The sequence below is a fragment of the Pimephales promelas genome, chromosome 1, assembly GCF_988280905.1.
Source record: "Pimephales promelas chromosome 1, fPimPro1.hap1.1, whole genome shotgun sequence".
NCBI lineage: Eukaryota > Metazoa > Chordata > Actinopteri > Cypriniformes > Leuciscidae > Pimephales > Pimephales promelas.
In genome coordinates this window covers 1,133,553-1,155,249 of record NC_142769.1, presented here as the reverse complement: position 1 = coordinate 1,155,249, position 21,697 = coordinate 1,133,553, and the positions used below count along the sequence as shown (strand labels likewise).

At 37.1% G+C, this 21,697-nt stretch overlaps 1 protein-coding gene across 1 annotated transcript in view; it reads left to right on the top strand.

Annotated features, from left to right (window-relative positions):
• The window catches only part of piezo1 (piezo type mechanosensitive ion channel component 1 (Er blood group)), a 121,127-nt gene that overhangs the window by 42,841 nt on the left and 56,589 nt on the right, over nucleotides 1-21,697 (top strand). Inside the window, exons 3-11 of the mRNA XM_039690766.2 lie at nucleotides 4,818-4,940; nucleotides 5,844-5,886; nucleotides 6,336-6,489; nucleotides 13,304-13,499; nucleotides 15,830-16,043; nucleotides 18,962-19,124; nucleotides 20,482-20,568; nucleotides 20,656-20,746; nucleotides 20,882-20,976. Coding sequence (XP_039546700.2) covers nucleotides 4,818-4,940; nucleotides 5,844-5,886; nucleotides 6,336-6,489; nucleotides 13,304-13,499; nucleotides 15,830-16,043; nucleotides 18,962-19,124; nucleotides 20,482-20,568; nucleotides 20,656-20,746; nucleotides 20,882-20,976 — 1,166 coding nt within the window. The remainder of the gene's footprint in view (nucleotides 1-4,817; nucleotides 4,941-5,843; nucleotides 5,887-6,335; nucleotides 6,490-13,303; nucleotides 13,500-15,829; nucleotides 16,044-18,961; nucleotides 19,125-20,481; nucleotides 20,569-20,655; nucleotides 20,747-20,881; nucleotides 20,977-21,697) is intronic.

The window sequence follows — 21,697 nt, the reverse complement described above, 5'->3', positions numbered from 1 at the left end:
TTATTTACTATAAAACTAGTTTAAAATTATTTTAAATATTTCATACATTGAATAATGTCTATGGTTTAACTTAAGTCCTTTAAACTTTTTTTTTAAATACTCAGTACAACCACTGGCTTTCATGATGATTCCTTTAAAAAAAATCACATTTACAGTATAGTATATTTCACATCATGTTAAATCAATACTGCCAACATTTATGCTCATTTAACAAATATTAGAAGTAAAATGTAAACATTTATACACTCTAAAAAATGCTGGGTTGTTTGAACCCAATTTTGGGTAAAATATGGACAAACCCAGCCATTGGGTTACATTTTTAAATTGCATTTTTAACCCAATGGCTGGGTTTGTCTATATTTTACCCAAAATTGGGTTCAAACAACCCAGCATTTTTTAGAGTGTAAGTCATTCAAGTGTAACCAAACCATATCCTGTCCATTAACAATTAGTGTAATGGGTCCCACTTTATATTAAGTGGCTTTAAGTACTATATACTTACTGTTCTGAGGACATATTTTAACATCTTACATATTTATATTCTGTTTTGAATAAAATCATAAAATTTAATGCAACGCATCAGGCGTTTCCATCTTGTGAAAAGATCGGTTCAGAAGATGTGACACTCGTTTATGTGACTCACTCACGCTCCTGTATGTTGCTTTGATTGACACCTGATTATGCATGGAAAAAAAAACCTGTCATAAACCGGAAAACCGGCTTAATTCTGGGAAAAAAATCAATTTTTGGTCAAAGCGCCCAGCACTACGCTGCACTGCTCTCTCCGAAAGAGGTCGCAAAAAAGCCTGTGATAAATAACTCAACCCCTGGGTTATTATGTTTGACCCAACATCTTGGTAACACTAGAAAACTACCCAAACACTGGGTTGTACATCTGACCTAGGATCAGGGTTACACAAAAACTACCCAAACACTGGGTTGTTACGTCTGACCCAGGATCTGGGTTACACAAAACTACCCAAACACTGGGTTGTTACGTCTGACCCAGGATCTGGGTTACACAAAACTACCCAAACACTGGGTTGTTACGTCTGACCCAGGATCTGGGTAACACAAAAACTACCCAAACACTGGGTTGTTACGTCTGACCCAGGATCTGGGTTACACAAAAACTACCCAAACACTGGGTTGTTACGTCTGACCCAGGATCTGGGTTACACAAAAACTACCCAAACACTGGGTTGTTACGTCTGACCCAGGATCTGGGTTACACAAAAACTACCCAAACACTGGGTTGTTACGTCTGACCCAGGATCTGGGTTACACAAAAACTACCCAAACACTGGGTTGTTACGTCTGACCCAGGATCTGGGTTACACAAAAACTACCCAAACACTGGGTTGTTACGTCTGACCCAGGGTCTGGGTTACACAAAAACTACCCAAACACTGGGTTGTTACGTCTGACCCAGGATCTGGGTTACACAAAAACTATCCAAACACTGGGTTGTTAAGTCTGACCCAGGATCTGGGTTACACAAAAACTACCCAAACACTGGGTTGTTACGTCTGACCCAGGATCAGGGTTACACAAAACTACCCAAACACTGGGTTGTTACGTCTGACCCAGGATCTGGGTAACACAAAACTACCCAAACACTGGGTTGTTACGTCTGACCCAGGATCTGGGTAACACAAAACTACCCAAACACTGGGTTGTTGCATCTGACCCAGGTTCTGCGTAACACAAAAACTACCCAAACACTGGGTTGTTACGTCTGACCCAGGATCTGGGTAACACAAAAACTACCCAAACACTGGGTTGTTACGTCTGACCCAGGATCTGGGTTACACAAAAACTACCCAAACACTGGGTTGTTACGTCTGACCCAGGATCTGGGTTACACAAAAACTACCCAAACACTGGGTTGTTACGTCTGACCCAGGATCTGGGTTACACAAAAACTATCCAAACACTGGGTTGTTAAGTCTGACCCAGGATCTGGGTTACACAAAAACTACCCAAACACTGGGTTGTTACGTCTGACCCAGGATCTGGGTTACACAAAACTACCCAAACACTGGGTTGTTACGTCTGACCCAGGATCTGGGTAACACAAAACTACCCAAACACTGGGTTGTTGCATCTGACCCAGGTTCTGCGTAACACAAAAACTACCCAAACACTGGGTTGTTACGTCTGACCCAGGATCTGGGTAACACAAAAACTACCCAAACACTGGGTTGTTACGTCTGACCCAGGATCTGGGTTACACAAAAACTACCCAAACACTGGGTTGTTACGTCTGACCCAGGATCTGGGTTACACAAAAACTACCCAAACACTGGGTTGTTACGTCTGACCCAGGATCTGGGTTACACAAAAACTATCCAAACACTGGGTTGTTAAGTCTGACCCAGGATCTGGGTTACACAAAAACTACCCAAACACTGGGTTGTTACGTCTGACCCAGGATCTGGGTTACACAAAACTACCCAAACACTGGGTTGTTACGTCTGACCCAGGATCTGGGTAACACAAAACTACCCAAACACTGGGTTGTTACGTCTGACCCAGGATCTGGGTAACACAAAACTACCCAAACACTGGGTTGTTGCATCTGACCCAGGTTCTGCGTAACACAAAAACTACCCAAACACTGGGTTGTTACGTCTGACCCAGGATCTGGGTAACACAAAACTACCCAAACACTGGGTTGTTACGTCTGACCCAGGATCTGGGTAACACAAAACTACCCAAACACTGGGTTGTTGCATCTGACCCAGGTTCTGCGTAACACAAAAACTACCCAAACACTGGGTTGTTACGTCTGACCCAGGATCTGGGTAACACAAAAACTACCCAAACACTGGGTTGTTACGTCTGACCCAGGATCTGGGTTACACAAAAACTACCCAAACACTGGGTTGTTACGTCTGACCCAGGATCTGGGTTACACAAAAACTACCCAAACACTGGGTTGTTACGTCTGACCCAGGATCTGGGTTACACAAAAACTACCCAAACACTGGGTTGTTACGTCTGACCCAGGATCTGGGTTACACAAAAACTACCCAAACACTGGGTTGTTACGTCTGACCCAGGATCTGGGTTACACAAAAACTACCCAAACACTGGGTTGTTACGTCTGACCCAGGGTCTGGGTTACACAAAAACTACCCAAACACTGGGTTGTTACGTCTGACCCAGGATCTGGGTTACACAAAAACTATCCAAACACTGGGTTGTTAAGTCTGACCCAGGATCTGGGTTACACAAAAACTACCCAAACACTGGGTTGTTACGTCTGACCCAGGATCAGGGTTACACAAAACTACCCAAACACTGGGTTGTTACGTCTGACCCAGGATCTGGGTAACACAAAACTACCCAAACACTGGGTTGTTACGTCTGACCCAGGATCTGGGTAACACAAAACTACCCAAACACTGGGTTGTTGCATCTGACCCAGGTTCTGCGTAACACAAAAACTACCCAAACACTGGGTTGTTACGTCTGTTAAAGTCATGTACTTCAGTTTCTTTAGGCAGAACTGGAAAGCCTGAAGGAAGGGAATGGCTCGTCTGATGTCTGTCTAGTAAAACCTTTATTTTACACTTTACATTATTCAGTAGTGCACATCCATCAGTTTTGAAGTACAGTATAACCACATTTTGGCTGTAATTGTCGACTGTGCAACTTTCCTACAAGTAGTGCTCACTAAAGCACTGTTACTATTCATACTTGCGGTCATTAAAACCCCTTAATGTTACGTCTTAAACTTTTAGTGTGGTCGTTTGTGGTACGGACATGATTGAAGGTATGTGTCTTGTTGAGGACAGTTGTGCTTTTACTTTTCTAAACAATCAGACTGTTTTCATCTGCTGGACTGAAATGAGAACAACAAAAAAAAAAAACATAAATTGCCATTATTATGCTATTGTTGGATGTAGTGTGTTTTATAGCTTTTTGGGAATGTAAAAAATCTGCAAAGTTTTAAAGATTTTTAGGAAGTCTCCTAAAAGAAAGAATCGATTTTGATTAGTCATTTCAGTCTCACTTCCTGTAACAAACCAATGTAGCTGATTTGCATAATGCCACCTCTGTTGTTGATTGGCTGAGCAGCGTCTCTTAGCTCCGCCCTCAAACACTGTAGTGTCTCTGAGACTGGAGAGTTGGGCTCGTGTTGTTCGTCTGTTCGTCTGATACGGTGAAACCCACGCCATCGTTACTGTTCGCATCACTGCGATCAAGAGCTGAGATTCACAGATGATAATGAGCGTTTGCTTTCTGACCAATCAGAGCAGAGCGGCTCTCAGAGAGGCGGAGCTTAGAGAGAGCGTTTCAGACACTGATGCTGTAATGAACATTATGAGGAAATTAAAGTGTTTTTGACCTTGGATGCGTGTAAACCTGATATAGGAGAGCCTAAAATAGCATAATAAGGGCACTAAAACATGTCAAAAGTAAAAGTTTGGCCCTAACAAGTTTAGAAACAGTCCCATTACTATTATTTACCCAATTTTTTTGGCAGTCCTGGCATTGTTAGAATAGCTGGGCCTTTGCATTTTCCTAACTCTCACAAAAGTTAAACACTCACACATGTGCTTATTTTGCTCCATACCTCTGCACTGTTGGAAAGCCCATCTTTGGGTGGCAACAATGTAAATTTAGCAATTAAATATTACAAGACTTGCAAATTTTTACTGCAAAGCCTGTAAAGCTTGTGTTATGACAACCGATGGATGCGTAGTTGACAAATACTGTGTTCATGGACGTTTTTAACCATTATCTTTCTCTCAGCTTTCATCTTTTCAGCTTCTGTGCATTTCTGTGTTTTCCTCTCCGTCCCACAGGACACACGGGACGTTTCATCAAGGCTGTTTTCTGCACCAGTTTGCTTTTCCTCTTGGCACACGTGTGCTTTCAGGTCTGCTTATACACCATCCCCGGCCTGGAGGATGCCCTGGGACACAACTGTAAGTCCTACTTATTTCAGGTGCATGTGTTTTCTCTTTCATTAACCCTCATCCTTCCCTCTGGATTTTTGGGGTTTTGTTGAAAATTTAAGTGAAAATTGAGTGTTTATCGGAGGTATCCAAGACCCCATGACTTTTGTCGCACTTGAACCATGAATACACAAACAAAAATGTAATGGATTTGAGGAGTTTTATGGTTTAAAGCAACAAACCCTTCCCTCGCGGGTCAATTTGAACCCCATAGGAATGAATGGAATGCTTCAGTTCACATAGAAAAAAAGTAAAAATGTTAAAACTTTACCAAAAAAAATTATTTTATAGTGTCTACATGTGTATCTGAATGTGAAAGTGAACTGGCTTTAGGTCCTCTGCTCCAAATAGAGATATAAGCCCATCTAGAGTTATGAAATATCATGTTATTATTTATTTTCCACAAGAGGTCAAAGACTCCCGATGTAAGATATTTAGAGCTGAATTAAAAGGGTTATGCATGAGTAATTTTGATTTTAAAGTTAAATCTAGTAATTTACAAGTAAATAAAAATAATAAAAATTTCTCAAAGAAAATTACTTTAAAAATATGTTGTTTTTTTATCAAAATGAAATAAAATAAGCTTTATGCACCAAAAAAAATTAAATAAATAAATAAATTTAAGTATAAATTTAGGGCTTCGGGTCATTTCAATTCGTAGAATATCTTAATGTCTTAGTTGTACATTTAGCAGATTAGACCTGAATGGCAATATAATATAGATAATTACATTAAATTAAATTTATCTCTTTTCTAAGCACTTGTAAACCTCTCTCTCTCTCTCTCTCTCTCTCTCTCTCTCTCTCTCTCTCTCTCTCTCTCTCTCTCTCTCTCTCTCTCTCTCTCTCTCTCTCTCTCTCTCTCTCTCCTCAGGCAGTTCCTGGGAGACTCTATCAAGGCACGTCGGGGTGTCCAGGTATGTGCAGAATCTGGAGAACGAAAGTGTGTGTGTGTGTGTGTGTATGAGTTATCTGTGTTAGATCACATGTTCAGGTCAAGCCTATCTGCTCACTACACTTCATGCTAATAAAGTTTAAATCAATAAGAATACATTTATTTAGTTGATTTAGTTGAATAGCCACTTTCAATTATTTTATTTTATTTATTTATTTGAAAGGATTTTTATAGCATTTTCAAGCCCTGTTTTGTGCCCTAATCATGAACTTCTGATACCCAATAATTGTTATTTTTATTTTTTTAGATTTTTTTTTTTTTAATAGCGCATTGTTTCAAATCAACTTTACAGAAAATCAATAATGTTCATTTTTAGAACGTGTTAATGTTTTATGGTTGCATTTATCAGATTAGATATATAAGGCATATATATATATATAATTTTTGAATGATTTCCCCTGTGTCCTGCAGGCTCCCGCTGGACGAGCCCTGGGCCGTGGTGTGGCTCCTGACCCCAGATCTGGGCATCTTCATCATCTCTCTGATCACACTCGTCCTCTGCAACCGGCTGATGAAGAGGAGGGACGAGGCGCTCGTAACACACACGTCTGCACTTCTTCATGAGGTGAGCTGAGCTGATTATGGGATAGTGTTGAGAAATGCTCACAGCCAAGGTCTCTTTCTTTCTCTGATTTGGTGTTTTAATGGTGCTGCTGTCGAGGAGGACACACGGGCACGGTCTGGAGGGATAAGGGTTTAAAAGCCGTTTTCTCGTTTTCTAGGAGTTTTCTAGCCGTTTTTTTTTGCCCTAATAATGAACTTGTGAGACCCAAGAATTTTTATTTTATGTATTTATTTATTTGTATATTTATTTTATTTTATTTTATTTTGTACCCTAATCATTCATGAACTTGTGATACCCAATAATTTTATTTATTTTATTTTATTTTATTTTGTACCCTTATCATTCATGAACTTGTGATAACCAATTATTTTATTTTATTTTATTTATTTGTTTATTTTTTATGTATTTATTTTTAGTGTATTTATTTTAATTTGTTTTATTTTATTTTGTACGCTTATCATTCATGAACTTGTGATACCCAATTATTTTATTTTATTTATTTGTTTATTTTTTATGTATTTATTTTTAGTGTATTTGTTTTAATTTGTTATATTTTATTTTGTACGCTTATCATTTATAAACGTGTGATACCCAATTATTTTATTTTATTTTATTTGTTTATTTTGTATGTATTTATTTTTAGTGTATTTATTTTAATTTGTTATATTTTATTTTGTACGCTTATCATTCATGAACTTGTGATACCCAATTATTTTATTTTATTTTATTTATTTGTTTATTTTTTATGTATTTATTTTTAGTGTATTTGTTTTAATTTGTTATATTTTATTTTGTACGCTTATCATTCATAAACTTGTGATACCCAATTATTTTATTTTATTTTATTTGTTTATTTTTTATGTATTTATTTTTAGTGTATTTATTTTAATTTGTTTTATTTTATTTTGTACGCTTATCATTCATGAACTTGTGATACCCAATTATTTTATTTTATTTTATTTGTTTATTTTTTATGTATTTATTTTTAGTGTATTTATTTTAATTTGTTTTATTTTATTTTGTACCCTTATCATTCATGAACTTGTGATGCCCAATAATTTTATTTTATTTTATTTATTTGTTTATTTTTATTTATTTATTTTCAATGTATTTATTTATTTTATTTTATTTTATTCTTATCATTCATGAACTTGTGATACCCAATAAGTTTATTTATTTATTTATTTCAAATAAGCTTTACAGAAAATCATTGTTAATATTTAAAATATTTTAATGCCTTGTGCATTTAGCAGATTAGACTTGGACGATAATATATATATATAAATATCTTTTGTCAGGTTAGGACAGGGTTGGTGGTGTGTGTCTGTGTGTCTCTTCCCACAATCAAAACTACACTGAAATGTTCCCATAATGTGCACAGAATTATACATTGGTTTATATTACTCCTTTCATTTTTCTTAGTGAAGTTTTGCCTTGTAAATGTGATGTCATCAGGATCAATTGCTGTACTGCGGAGTTACATTTCCGAAAACTCTTCTGTAGGTTTAGATGCAGGGGATTATGGCCACAGAAAGCATATGCAATGATCTGCTATTGTGGGATCATCGATTGGAGAATTACCCGCCAGAACTAACTGTGGTCATCATGGCAGAAGTTGGTCAGGTGGAGCTTCCCGTCTAAGGCACCATGTATAACATTATATAAAAAGTGCCTGATGCTAATGTAGCCGACAGCGCTGTGAGGATATATTGTACCCTAACGTCAGCATGCATAATGATATAATGAGTATTAATATTCACATACTTGTCCATATTCATTGTACAGCCCTGCTTTTGATTTATTCATCCAAAAATCGCCAAATTATGTGACATTCGGCGTTCCAAATTCCATTTTTATGACTGAATTATGCAATTCCATTCACTTTTTTGCAGATCCAAGCACCAAAATTTATTTTGCGACCCCATTTTGAGAACCCCTGATGTAGACCTGCATCAACATATTGCAATATATATTTCATAGAGAATAAAACTTTTGCGAGTACAGAACTGAACGGCACAAAGAAACTCCTGATGAGACTAAATTAGTCAGTTTACAGAAACGTTTGACACAAAGGCTTATGTTTGCCAGAGAAATTGTACGTCACCAACCTAAAATGTTATTTGGAGCGAATGTAAACTTCCCTTTTGAGAATCCCATGATGCACCTCATTAATTTGATTGAAATCTAAACAAAAGGCATCAGACTTTAAAGAAGCTCACGTTTAGACTTTGTATGGTTTCAATCCTTCACTTTTATGACGAACATGAAAAGTCATAATAAAATCATCATATTCTTTGATTCTCTTTAAACATTGTTCAGTTTTGACTCCTAAATCTCCACCCTGTGATATTTTATGGCATTTCTTTTCTTCCCCCATTCGACTCCATTGCACAATGAACTGAACAGCGGCCCAAATCCGACAACTTCCTGTTGCCGTTGCCAAGCCAACAACATCAACAAACACTGGCTGGCTCGTTATATGTGTCAGCATAGAAAAATATGACTTTACAAGATCAATTAGCAATAGAGGCCGAGTGCTCGACCAGGCGTGCGTGCGTGCTTTACTGAATCTAACAATAGACACCGTTGTAATATATACATATTATTCCCAGATCCAAAGCTGACCTCTATTTACCCGTCTGACTCGTTTCAAACGGCTCATGATTTAACATGCTTGAACTAGAGTCAAGCTGCCATCTGGGAAAGTAGTGGAGAAACTCGACAGTTTATAAACCAAAGCAGCAAAAAATGTAGAACCACAATGCAACTTTAATAATATTCTATACCGGATTGGTCACACTTTAGATTAGGACCCAATTCTATGACTTTTGCCTCAATAAACTACTTTTTACAGCTTATTAATATTAGTAAGATAGGATAAAGGGATGTTGCTAAATAAGGCAATAATGTGCTTTATAAGTACTAATAATATGCATGATAATAAATGACCCTAAACAAAAGTCTTACCACAAGATTTTGTTTAAAAAAATATCTTTAGGTTTTGCAAAAATTACCCACCAGTCTTAGCAAGCACCACATATAGTTATATAACTAATCTAACACTATTATAGGATGTATTTGCTACAGATTATGCTTTAAAAAGACCAATCGGTTCATTGAAATGAGCCATCTTAATGAATTAATTTGCTAAATAAATCAGAGCTGAGCAATGGGTCTTGAGTTATTTATTACACCCACATCAAATCATCATGTTTTTGATTCATGATCATGTTGCAGAACACTGGGTGTGTCCGGTTATGAAGAGTAGCGTCGACTTCTGCTTTATGCCAATATTTAATGCATTGTAGCCTTTCAGGCAACTTGCAACCACCTGCCTTGTAAATTGGTGCAGCAACAGCATAATATCTAAGCAACACATTCCTAAGTGTTTTGTTGCAGTATTAGACATGACAATTGGGAAACACAGTTTCTAATGCGATGCGTTTATACATGTCTCTGCACTCTTTACTGAAGAGGAGAGAAACCACCAATGCATCAAGTCCCACACTGCATGCTTTTATGTATGCAAATGTAGAATTGGCAGTGACATTACCGTTTAATTTAATCTATGTAACCGGAAGGGTTAGTCCTCCTTATTAGTTGGGGGTTATGAAGATCCAGGGTGGCTGCGGGTCATTAAAATCAATTTCCCTAAAAATAAGGCCTTAAAAAGTGTTAAATTGTCTTAAATATGTTTGTCATGTCACCGCAAAGATGCATCGTTCTGCCAGCCAGGTCGAATATTTTCTACGTAAGGGTACTATTCTGTTTATTTTTAAGTGTTTGTAGAATTATTTTATATGGAAATCAATTATTGTGAATAAAGTTAGGGTTAATTAAAATTAAGGAAAACAAATATTGATCTGAAATATAGCAAATTAATTTTAATTTATTAAATTAAAAGGTACAATTACCAAACATATCTCAAAGTCTTTTTTATCTTTTTATTAGTTTAATTAATGAACTAATTATATGAAACTATTATCAGTACACTATAAATAAACTGGTTCTATGCCTTTATTAATAAAACTAAATCTAAGCCTTTATCAATATACTTTATTATTTAAAACATACAAGGCTTAAGACATTCATAAAAATGCCTTCTATATTTCTTTTCACTCCACCACAGGCGACCGCATGTACGCAATTGACCATTGGTTATTGTCATTTTACCGTTTTGAACAGACAGTGTGTTTACTTGGAAATATTACTGTATATTTTCATTTTTAATTTATATTTCCATCATAAGTTTGGTCTTAAATTTAATTTAGAAGTTGAATTAAAAAGTCTTAAATTTAAATTGTTTATACCTGTAGCCACCCTGAGATCATTATGAAACTGGGTATTGAATGCACTTTTAACACATGAATTGGAAAGCTTGGAAATGCAATGGGAAAATAAAGAGTAGGAAAAAACTACTCGACAAACAACAGGCATTTTCATAACAGCAAACACACACGACCTCCGGCATCTTTCCATCGGGAGACCGTGTTGTGTTATAAAAAGTGCGCCAGAGAATCAGATGGAAGTATGCAATGTTCATATGGCATCTAATCTTTTTGATATTTTGATTAGAAAGCAGATGGAAGAAACTGCTAATGTGGGTTTCTAGTGTCTAGTTTAGTTGGTCGATCAGTGGTTCCCAGTCTGACCTGACAAACCCATCTAAAACCAGTAAAAGAGACCAGCTTTGGCTGAATGTAAGGCAGTCCACTGTGACTGGAGGCAAGTGTAGATGAGTACATAAGTGAACAAACATAAAACAAAAGCATGGTATGAACTCAAAAACATTGACATTGACATTACATACACACAGACTAATGACAAGACAAGGGACACCTGAACCAATGACACTCATGGCAGGGTCACATGACTTGAACAGCGGATCACATGACAGACATGAAACATATCCAAATCATTTATTTATAAAGCACAATTAAAACAACGTAAATCACACAATAAAAATTACACAAATGAAATACTTTCAAACAATGACTGACATCTGTAAATGTTTTTTTTTTCCATAAGAATTATACCATATCTTTTATTCAAAATTAATTAAAGTAAAATAATAAGCATTTATGCATTTAGCAGATGCTTTTATCCAACGCAAAAATTGCACTTTTTGTCAGTTATCCAAAACGTCACTGGGGTCGGTACTCTTAAAGAGACAACTGTTCCTTATCAACGCATTAAAACTAAATTAAGGCCAAAGTGTATATTCGACTCACTAATTAGGGTTTAGATTGGCCTGAAGATTCATTACATGGATCGTCCCAAAGGGCAGCTGATGCCTTATTGAGGCTCAGTGTTTAGTGTTGGAGACCGTGTTGATGGAGACCCGACACTGATAGAAAACACTGGAATCCGACCTTCCCGTGCCCTTGAACACGGGTTTCACGTTCAGGGTCAGGAGGTCAGCTAAACGAGCAGATGAACTACGATGGGGAAGCAAAGTTAGTCATGCAAAATGAGCCTTTCTACATTCTGTGCGTTTAACACGGCTTAGACTAGTCTAATCTAATTATTTAAGACTGCTCATCACTTTTTAAAGTCAGTGATGTAAAAGATAGGTCTCATCTGAATCCAAAAAGTAAAACTGGTTAGTAGGGCTGGGTAATAAATATTGATTTCTCGATATTAATCGATTCTCATTTTTACCAACCGATATCGATTCTTAAATCTCAAGAATCGATTAGTCATCCTGTTTCATTTGAATGAATGGAGCATTGTATCGCGGCTGCGCGCATCCAGAAAATCGCAATAATCTTTGTCCTTTGTTACTATTGATATGAAAAAAAGTCTCAATTTTCAAATTACGTCCATTTTCTTTAGAAATTCAAAAACATAAATAGCGTTTTGGCACCCGTGACCTTTTGAACGTAATTACGTATTACGTGACGTTACAAACGCGCCTCACAGAATAGAGCAAGGCTAGCATTTGTCCTTAGAAAAGTTACATTTTTGGAATAAGTTTTGAAATAAGCGATCGTTTCGCATGATAAGACCCTTATTCATCGTCTGGTGTCGTTTAAAGACATTTGAAGCTGCATCTGAAACTGTTATTAACTGTCTTTTGGACCTTAGACCGTCTGGTTCCCATTGAAGTCCATTACATGGAGAAAAATCCTGGAATGTTTTCATCAAAAACCTTAATTTCTTTTCGACTGAAGAAAGAATGACATGGACATCTTGGATGACATGGGGCTGAGTAAATTATCAGCAAAAGTTTTTTCAAAAGTGAACTAATCCTTTACAAACTTCGTTTTGGCCTGATTTTTGACGTCACTCCTGTTCTTTTTCGACTTCTCTCGAAGTATATGGGTGGAGCTAGACAGTCCAACCACACCCTAACCCATAAAACCTCATCACTAAACATAACTCCACCCATTATCCCCACCATCTAGAGAGGAGGAGCCGGACCTCATTTGGATCTGCAGTGCACACTTATTTTTCCATCAGACAAACCGACCAATCAGTATCCGCCATTTTTGTCAGGAGTTTAACGTTGGAGGATTTGAACTTGAAAAACAGAAGGCTAAAACCACACTCCTATGTTCATTCATGTTTATTTGACTCTATAAATGAGCTAGAATGAAGATGATTGGTTCTCGAGCGGCTTTAAGAGTCACAAAACATTGAAGAGCCACAAAATGGGTTTTATTGTTCACATTTCTTTTAAAAATGACAGAATTTGAAAGGTGAGACTGTTGAGAGAGGCGTGGCTTGTCGGACATAGCAACAGTAACCAGAGTGGGCGGGTCTTTGCGAAGGGTCAATTCCTGTGCTAAAGTCTCTGTCCTCTTCTCTTCAGGAGGACGAAACGGAGGACGAGGATGAGGATGTGGAGCGAGAGGACGAGGGGATGTCCTGCAGTGAGACGGAGGAGGAGGAGAGTGCTCGCGCGAGTAGCGGAGCGGCTCAGCTAGCGGCGCGTCTGCGCGTCACGGCTCAGCGGTTCCTCAGGAACATGGGCCGAATCCTGGCCGTCACACTCCTGGCGCTGGCGGGTACGAGCAGCAGAAAACACACTTCACAGTCATCAGCAGTGCAAACGTGTGTGTATTTCAGCAGTGGCGTGTAACAAAGTCACCCCAACTAGCCACTTTGTCAGGTTGAATTTTACATATAGTATATACATTTTCAATATGCATATCAATACTGAAATATCAGAGAATAAGCAATGCGATATAAACAGGGCTCGACATTAAACACTTTCGACAGCCGGTTTTTTTACTTTCCGTGTTGGAATGAGTGTTTTTGTTTTGGTGTGTGTGACTCCGCCCACTTCCAGTTTACCCAGTAGTGTTTTCACGCTCCGGGATGCCAGTTGGCAGAAAACCCAGCGTATTGCAGCCGGCAAACAAACGTATCCATCAAAAAAATCTCTGTGAACGAGAGAGATGATATTTTGAATTGGGACTGCAGTACCTATTTTGACCACTAGCTGTCATTCTTTCAGACAGCACCTTTAAAGAGCCCCTATCATGGATTTTTGAAAATGACCGTTCATGTGGTGTGATAATTTACCAAATAAAATAAAAATAAAACAAGGTGACATACTATATAACTATATAAATAACTATATCGTGAAATATATCGTTACCGTGAAATAAAATTAGTCATATTTTGGTCATATCGCCCACCTCTAGCATCATGTCGAGAAGACGCTGTGTTCTACAATGCAAAGATAGTTCAGCCACTTTCCAGGGACGAGCATGTGAAGAATCGGTGGTTAGTGTTCATATTTGCAACGATGCCACAACAGTATAGGCCGATTGTGTTCTCATCATTTTATTGACGAATAACGTTAGTTCTAAAACATAAATGGATTAAAATGTGGATTCGCGAGCGGTTGTTCCTGAAGGAGGGCTCAGTAACTTACTTACCCAGTGAATATGGATCAGCTTCCTCTTTCGAATCACAACCTGTAAGTATTAATAATTGTTGCTTTATGGGTTTTGAACGGGGCGCAAGGCAGTATGTGTGTGCGCGTGTGTGTGTAAGTTACGCTCAGCGCAGCTTCTAGGTCTCCAATTTTATTTATTTTTTTAAATATGTGAAATGTTTGTCGCTTTTATTGGAGTTGTCATAAAGAATAGAGCGTCTTGTAGTACTGCAGTGTTTTATCAATATGTTTATGCGTTTCGCTAACAAACAATAACTGACTGGGTCTGTCATCTGACCAATCACCGCCGATTAGCGTCACGCAAAGGAGTGGTTTGGAAAAATGAGTCGTTAAACGAATCATTTGGGAGTCGGTGAGCAAATCAGTTAAAAATAAATGCATATTATAAGACAAATAAAGTGTTTTTTATCCTTTTTGGGAACTCCTAAAACAAAAATAGGAACATTTCAAATGCTATGATAGGGGCTCTTTAAGGAAGCAACAAAATTGAGTCAATTTTTAAATAAAATTCTGTTAATTCTAAATAGTGTGTGTGACTAGAAATTAGATAATATCTTGGAAATAGAATGCCAAATGGTGGATTTTTTTGTTTACTTTTTGGCTAATATTGTCAAGCATGTTGAATTAGGTTTCTGAAACGATTAATCGCATCCAAAATTATTTACATAATATATGTGTGTGTAGTGTACTGTGTATGATTATTTTGTATATATAAATGCACACACATGCACGTATATATAATTTATATTATATATAAATATAAATATTTTATTTATGAATAGCACATTCTTTCTTAAATGTATACATGTGAGTATGTATAAATACAAAATAATTATACACAGTACACTACTTGATGCTTGATGAACTTATTTCGATAAGTGAGTTCAAGCTACACTTAAACAAATCATTCAAATCTGTCTGCACCGGCTCTTAACATTTAATTTTGTTTTATTTTTTGTACATGTGTGTGTTGTGTACTCTGTTTTATGTATTTATGTATATTGTGTGCTGCTATTTTGGCCAGGGCTCACTTGTAAATGAGATATTTATCTCAATGTGATTATATCCCTGGTTAAATAAAGGTTTAATAAAATAAAAAAAATACACGCACACATATACAGGTGAAACTCGAAAAATTAGAATATCGTGCAAAAGTTCATGCATTTCAGTAATTCAACTTAAAAATTGAAACTAATATATTTAGATATACACATGCATGATTATACTTTTCAGAGGGCCGACATTTCTGTATTTAAAAGGTTTTTTTTTATTGATTTCATGTAATATTTTAATTTTCTGAGATTTAGAATTTTTCATTTTAAGACAAACTCTATTTTTGCCCTGTATTATGTAAACACGAACGTTTAATTTGGATGTGATTAATGGTTTCAAAGCCCTCGTTTGACGTATTTAATGTGTTTCTCTCTCCAGGGATCACTTTACCCTCTGCCTTCTCGGCCTTCTACTTCCTGCTGTTTATCGGCGTGTGCACGTGGTGGGCGTGCCACTTTCCCATCAGCCATCTGGGGTTTAACACACTGTGTGTGATGGTGGCCTTCTTCACCGGGGGACACCTGGTGTGTCTGTACCTGTACCAGAGCTCGTTCGCACAGGAGATGTTCTCGCCGGCGGGCCTGTGGGCCAGGTACTGCTCTTCCTCATCCTCTTCTTCATCACTGTCAATGCCCTGTTATTGGAGTCTCATTTTGGCCCGTTAGTTGTGGACTCTTGTCTGGCTTATGCTACTCTAGGCAAGGCTTATTAATAAATAATAAATGTAAATGTAGTTCAGCCTCCCTGTTTGTCCTGTTAGCGGAGGAGACTGGTTACCGAGATTTTTAAAAAGTAGGGAAACACTGACATCATTTCCTGGATCAACATCTCTTGTTGTGCTATTGACCGCTATGGCTATAGGGTTTGGGGTTTGGACTGTGTTTGTTACTGTTGATCCAGAAACTGCTTGTGGTACTGTACTGTGGTACTGTAAATTGACCATATTCATATTCTGTGGCATTTACATTGTTCTCTAATTAGAGTAAGTGGATCAGCCTGAGCACCAAAACACTTGTAGCCAATCAGCAGTAGGGGGCGTGTCCACTCATGAGGAGGGGGAGGGGCCTGTGCTGCATAGTGTGTTTGCATAGTGTGTTTGTGGATTTGGGGGCGGAGCTTTCAAAATAGTGGTGAGCTCCTATTGGCTAGGGCTGTGTTTGTTTTGATGATTTCATGGTTTCCCGTAAATCACGTACTGCGCCTTTAAGAACATTTACGTGTTAATTTAATTTAGATTAGCATAGTTACAGCATGCCTCTCATGGACATCTGTGAAGTGTAATTTTACTATCATTGAGATACTAATATTTATTATAATTTTTTCATATAAATTTTTTCGTCATTTTTAGTTTTTTTTCGTCATCAAGTTCAACCCGAAGAGTGTCTCACCTCTCCGTACTGTTTTAAACGAGCGGCCTGGCCTGTTAATGAGTTAATCACACAAGGCTTGTGTTACAGCAGGGTGTGTGTGTGTGTGTGTGTGTGTGTGTGAGCCTCAGGCTGGGGAGGTGAAGCTGGCGTGTCCTTGCGTAACACACTCGCACTGAGACTCGAGTCCTCTGTATATCTGGAGACTCGTTGAAACTGGGCTTGATGAGTTTCCAGTGTGTATTTCTCCCGACCCATAAATCCCTGCCGACCCGAGACTGTCAGAGCTGTCAGAGCAACTTAAAACATCGTCCGTCTCATGCGCTCTGCTGTCAGATCAAGATTAGTAGTGTTCCTTAAAGCTGCAGTGTGTACGTTCTCGCGGCATCTAGTGGTGAGGTTGTGAATTACACCCAACAGGCCGACAGGAAGTGATGTCGTCGTCTGAGACGGCAGAGAGAAGTTAAACACTGAAGTTTCTTTACCAAGATAAATAAATTATATTCACTTAATTATTCAGTAAAACAATGTTATTGCGAATTTTATTGTGACGTATTCATCCATTTATTCGCTAGATCTTTACACGACATAGTGACGAAACGCATTTGTCCGTTCAGGGCATGTGTGTGTGTAGAGCTAATAAACACATAACGCTTCATTAGTAAGGGCTTTATACACCACTGAAAACATAGTTATGGATATGATATTATTATATTGTAGGCATTTTATTGTTTTTGAGGTATTGCTCACTAAGGCTTCATTAATTTGATCACAAATACAGTAAAAATAGCGAAATATTATTACAATTTAAAACAGCTGTTATCTATGTGAATATATACTAAAGTGTAATTTATTCCTTTGATCAAAGCTGTATTTATCATCAGTCTTCAGTGTCACATCATCCTCCAGAAATCACTGTAATATGAGGATTGATTTACTGTATTTTAGAGAAAATGCAGCTTTGGTGAGCCATAATTATTGTAACATTTGCCCGTATAGACGGTTGATTCACGTTACTCTGAATGGGTGTAATATGACAGAATATATATCGAAACCCAAGCCGATCGCTAACTGGTGTTGTTTGGGTCTGCGTATGCTCATTTGCTAATATTAATCTCAGATTAGAGCCCGATCGATAAAGGATTTTGAAGTTCGATACCGATACAGATATTTGTTAGTTTTAAAATCCGATATTACGATATATCGGCCGATATTTTTTTATTTATTTTAATTTTTTTTTCAGAAACGCGCAACAAAACATTAACAGATTTCCCTAACATTAGTTATTTGTAGTTATTTATGAGTTTTAACTAAAATAATATGATAATGCATTTTAAAAAGAAACTTGTTTCTTTTATTGCCACAACAGATCAGACTGATGATAGTGGCGTTAGCCTGCTTTATGGTTTGCTAGTCTATGATGAGCTATAATTTAGCAATGGATAGTCATTCTGCAAATTGTAAAATATCCATTTTCAATATAACAGGCCGAGGAGAGATGATGCGTCTCATTGCTTTAACTGTCACACGCTATTAAAGAAATACTTCAGTCACATTGTCAAAAGTTAAAAGGACAGTCCGTCAACTACACTGGAACAACGTAACGTAACTATTACTAGCTAATTCCGCTTCACTCTCGACTTATTTAACAGCAAAACTGGACATGATAGTCCTATAAATTTTATATTATTTGATAAATTTTGTCTTATTTGAGTTTAGAGAACTGATGGGGATGTTCTTTTAATTGTTGTTCAAGCAATGTATGTCTCGCGACCAACTCAACGAGTGTTGCCAACAGGAACGGTGTAGAGCGCCCTCTGGTGGACAAACTATACAACTCCAACACTCATGACATGGTTCAAGCGCGTTTCGTCCCTTTTTATTTTATTTTTGAAACATTCATTTATCGGCCATTATAACTGCCGATACCGATAGCTTGGAAAATGCCTAATATCGGCCGATAATATCGGTCTGCCGATATATCGGTCTGGCTCTATCTCAGATTGTGTTGCTGCTTTGGGATTGGTTATTTGATAAGTAGTTTTTGAGATTCCAGTATTCCCCCATTAAAATAGACAGGAGTTGGTCGTGCATGCCTGACCTTTCTTCCGAACATGAAGCATTTGTGTGTGTTTTTGTCCAGACTGTTCGGCCTGAAGGATGTGATAAAGCCTGGAAACTGCTCTTCGTTCGCCCTGGTCCTCAACACTCATCACGACTGGCCGGTGTACGTCAATCCCGGGATCCTCCTGCTCCTCTACATCTCCGTGACGGTGGTGCTGAAGATCAACAGCTACACGGACAAGGTGCTTCACACACACTCATCCATTCACCCCGAACAAATCATCTCTATCTCTCATCTAACGTCATATTTATAACTCATCCGGTTTTTACCAGGCTAATTTACTGCCTTTTTGTTCATTAAAATTATTTTTATTTGATATATATGTATTTGATGTTTTTATATATATATATATATATATATATATATATATATTTATTTTTTATATAATTATTTGATGTTTAAAATGTCTTAACAGTTTCTTGTGTTGCAAGAAAATGTTTTTATTCATATTAGGGCTGTCAAGCGATTAATCGCATCCAAAATAAAAGTTTGTGTTTACATAATATATGTGGGTGCACTGTGTATAATTATTTTATATATATATATATAAATACACACACATGCTTGTATATTTAAGAAAAAAAATATTATTTATATATAAAATATTTATATTTTTATATAATATAAATAATATATATATACAGTATATACATGAAAATATTTCTTAAATATATACAAGCATGTGTGTGTATTTATATACATAAAATAATCATACACAGTGCACCCACATATATTATGTAAACAGAAACTTTTATTTTGGATGCGATTAATCGCTTGACAGCCCTAATTTATATCTATTTTATATAATAATAATTTATATCTTAATAATTTTATATATATATAATAATTTTATATCTTAATAAATGTATATAATAATAATTTATATCTATTTTATATAATAATAATAATATATAATTTATATATTATAATTTTATAATAATAATTTATATAATAATAATTTATATCTATTTGATATAATATGGGAATTACCAGTATGAACTCAATTGACTTATTTATAACTCACGACTGCTCAAAACAGTCTAAATATATGAAAACTACAAAAAAAATTTAGTTTTTAGACTAAAGTTAATTCATTTTACTTGCATAAAACGTTACTTTTAGATTTAAAAAAGGGGGATAAACAGTTTGGTCCCACACCTTTGTCATTAATACATAATTTTATTTTAATTTAAGATTTATTGCGTGTGTTTATTAACAAAATGCAGGAAAAATTAGTGTGTTAAAGAGGCTGAATGTATTTTTTAAGTAATTTAAGAAAAAATCTAAATAATAAATGAAACATCATTTAATGTGTGAAGGCACCGTTTAGTTTCGGGTCAAAACGGACCCGGATTGCAAAAGGTGAAACTAATCAATTTAATAAAAATGTTTATTTAGACATTTCCAAAGTTTCATTGTTGAACTAAAAAACCGAGTGTGTTCGAGACAGTAAACCCAAACATCTTAATCCACTGTTTACCGTGTGTCTTGGTGTTTGTGTGTGTGTGTGTGATGATGGGATGTGTGTGTTTGTGTAGACCCTCGAGGCGGGAGAAGACAAGACGGTTCAAGCTGATGAAGTGGAGCTCAGGCCGTGGGAGGAACGCAGTGAAGATGACACTAAAGTAAGATCTCACACACACACACACACACACTCGGAACATCAGAGATTTTACATCTTGTGAAAAATGTGAATGAATCATGTGTTTTAGCAAACGCTTCTGGCCGCGGGAGACTCTCCTCTGTCTGAAACACACTTCTCTAAAGAACCCGTGACCGACGGCTCCGGACAACAGCACACGGGTACGGGGACACACAGAAGACAACAGTTCACATTGTGTGTGTGTGTGTGTGTGTGTTTATGAGCCTGACCCTGTGGTGTGTGTGTGTGTGTGTGTGTGTGTGTGTGTGTGTGTGTGTGTGTGTGTGTGTGTGCAGGACCTGCTGGAGAGTCTTCGGCTGATAATCCTCTTCGTCTGGTTGGACGGATGATCTTACAACAAAGTTACATTTGTGCTCTAATCGCCATGATGGTAAAACAAACAATCACTCATCTATATCCATCCATCCATCCATTAATCATCCATCCATCCATTAATCATCCATCCATCCATCCATTAATCATCCATCCATCCATCCATTAATCATCCATCCATCCATCCATTAATCATCCATCCATCCATTAATCATCCATCCATCCATCCATTAATCATCCATCCATCCATCCATTAATCATCCATCCATCCATCCATTAATCATCCATCCATCCATCCATTAATCATCCATCCATCCATCCATTAATCATCCATCCATCCATTAATCATCCATCCATCCATCCACCCATCCATCCACCCATCCATCCATTCATCCATCCATCCATCCATCCATTCATCCATCCATCCATCTATCTATCCCTCCATTAATCCATCCATCAATCCATTAATCCATCCATCCACCCACCCATCCATCCATTCATCCATCCATCCATTCATTCATCCATCCATTAATCCATTAATCCATCCACCCATCCATCCATACATCCATCCATCCATCCATCCACCCTTCCATTAATCCATCCATCCATTCATCCATCCATCCATCCAATCATCCATCCATCCATCCATCCATCCATTCATCCATTCATCCATCCATCCATCCATTCATCCATCCATCCATCCATCCACCCTTCCATCCATCCATCCATTCATCCATCCATCCATCCATCCATCCATCCATCCATCCATCCATCCATCC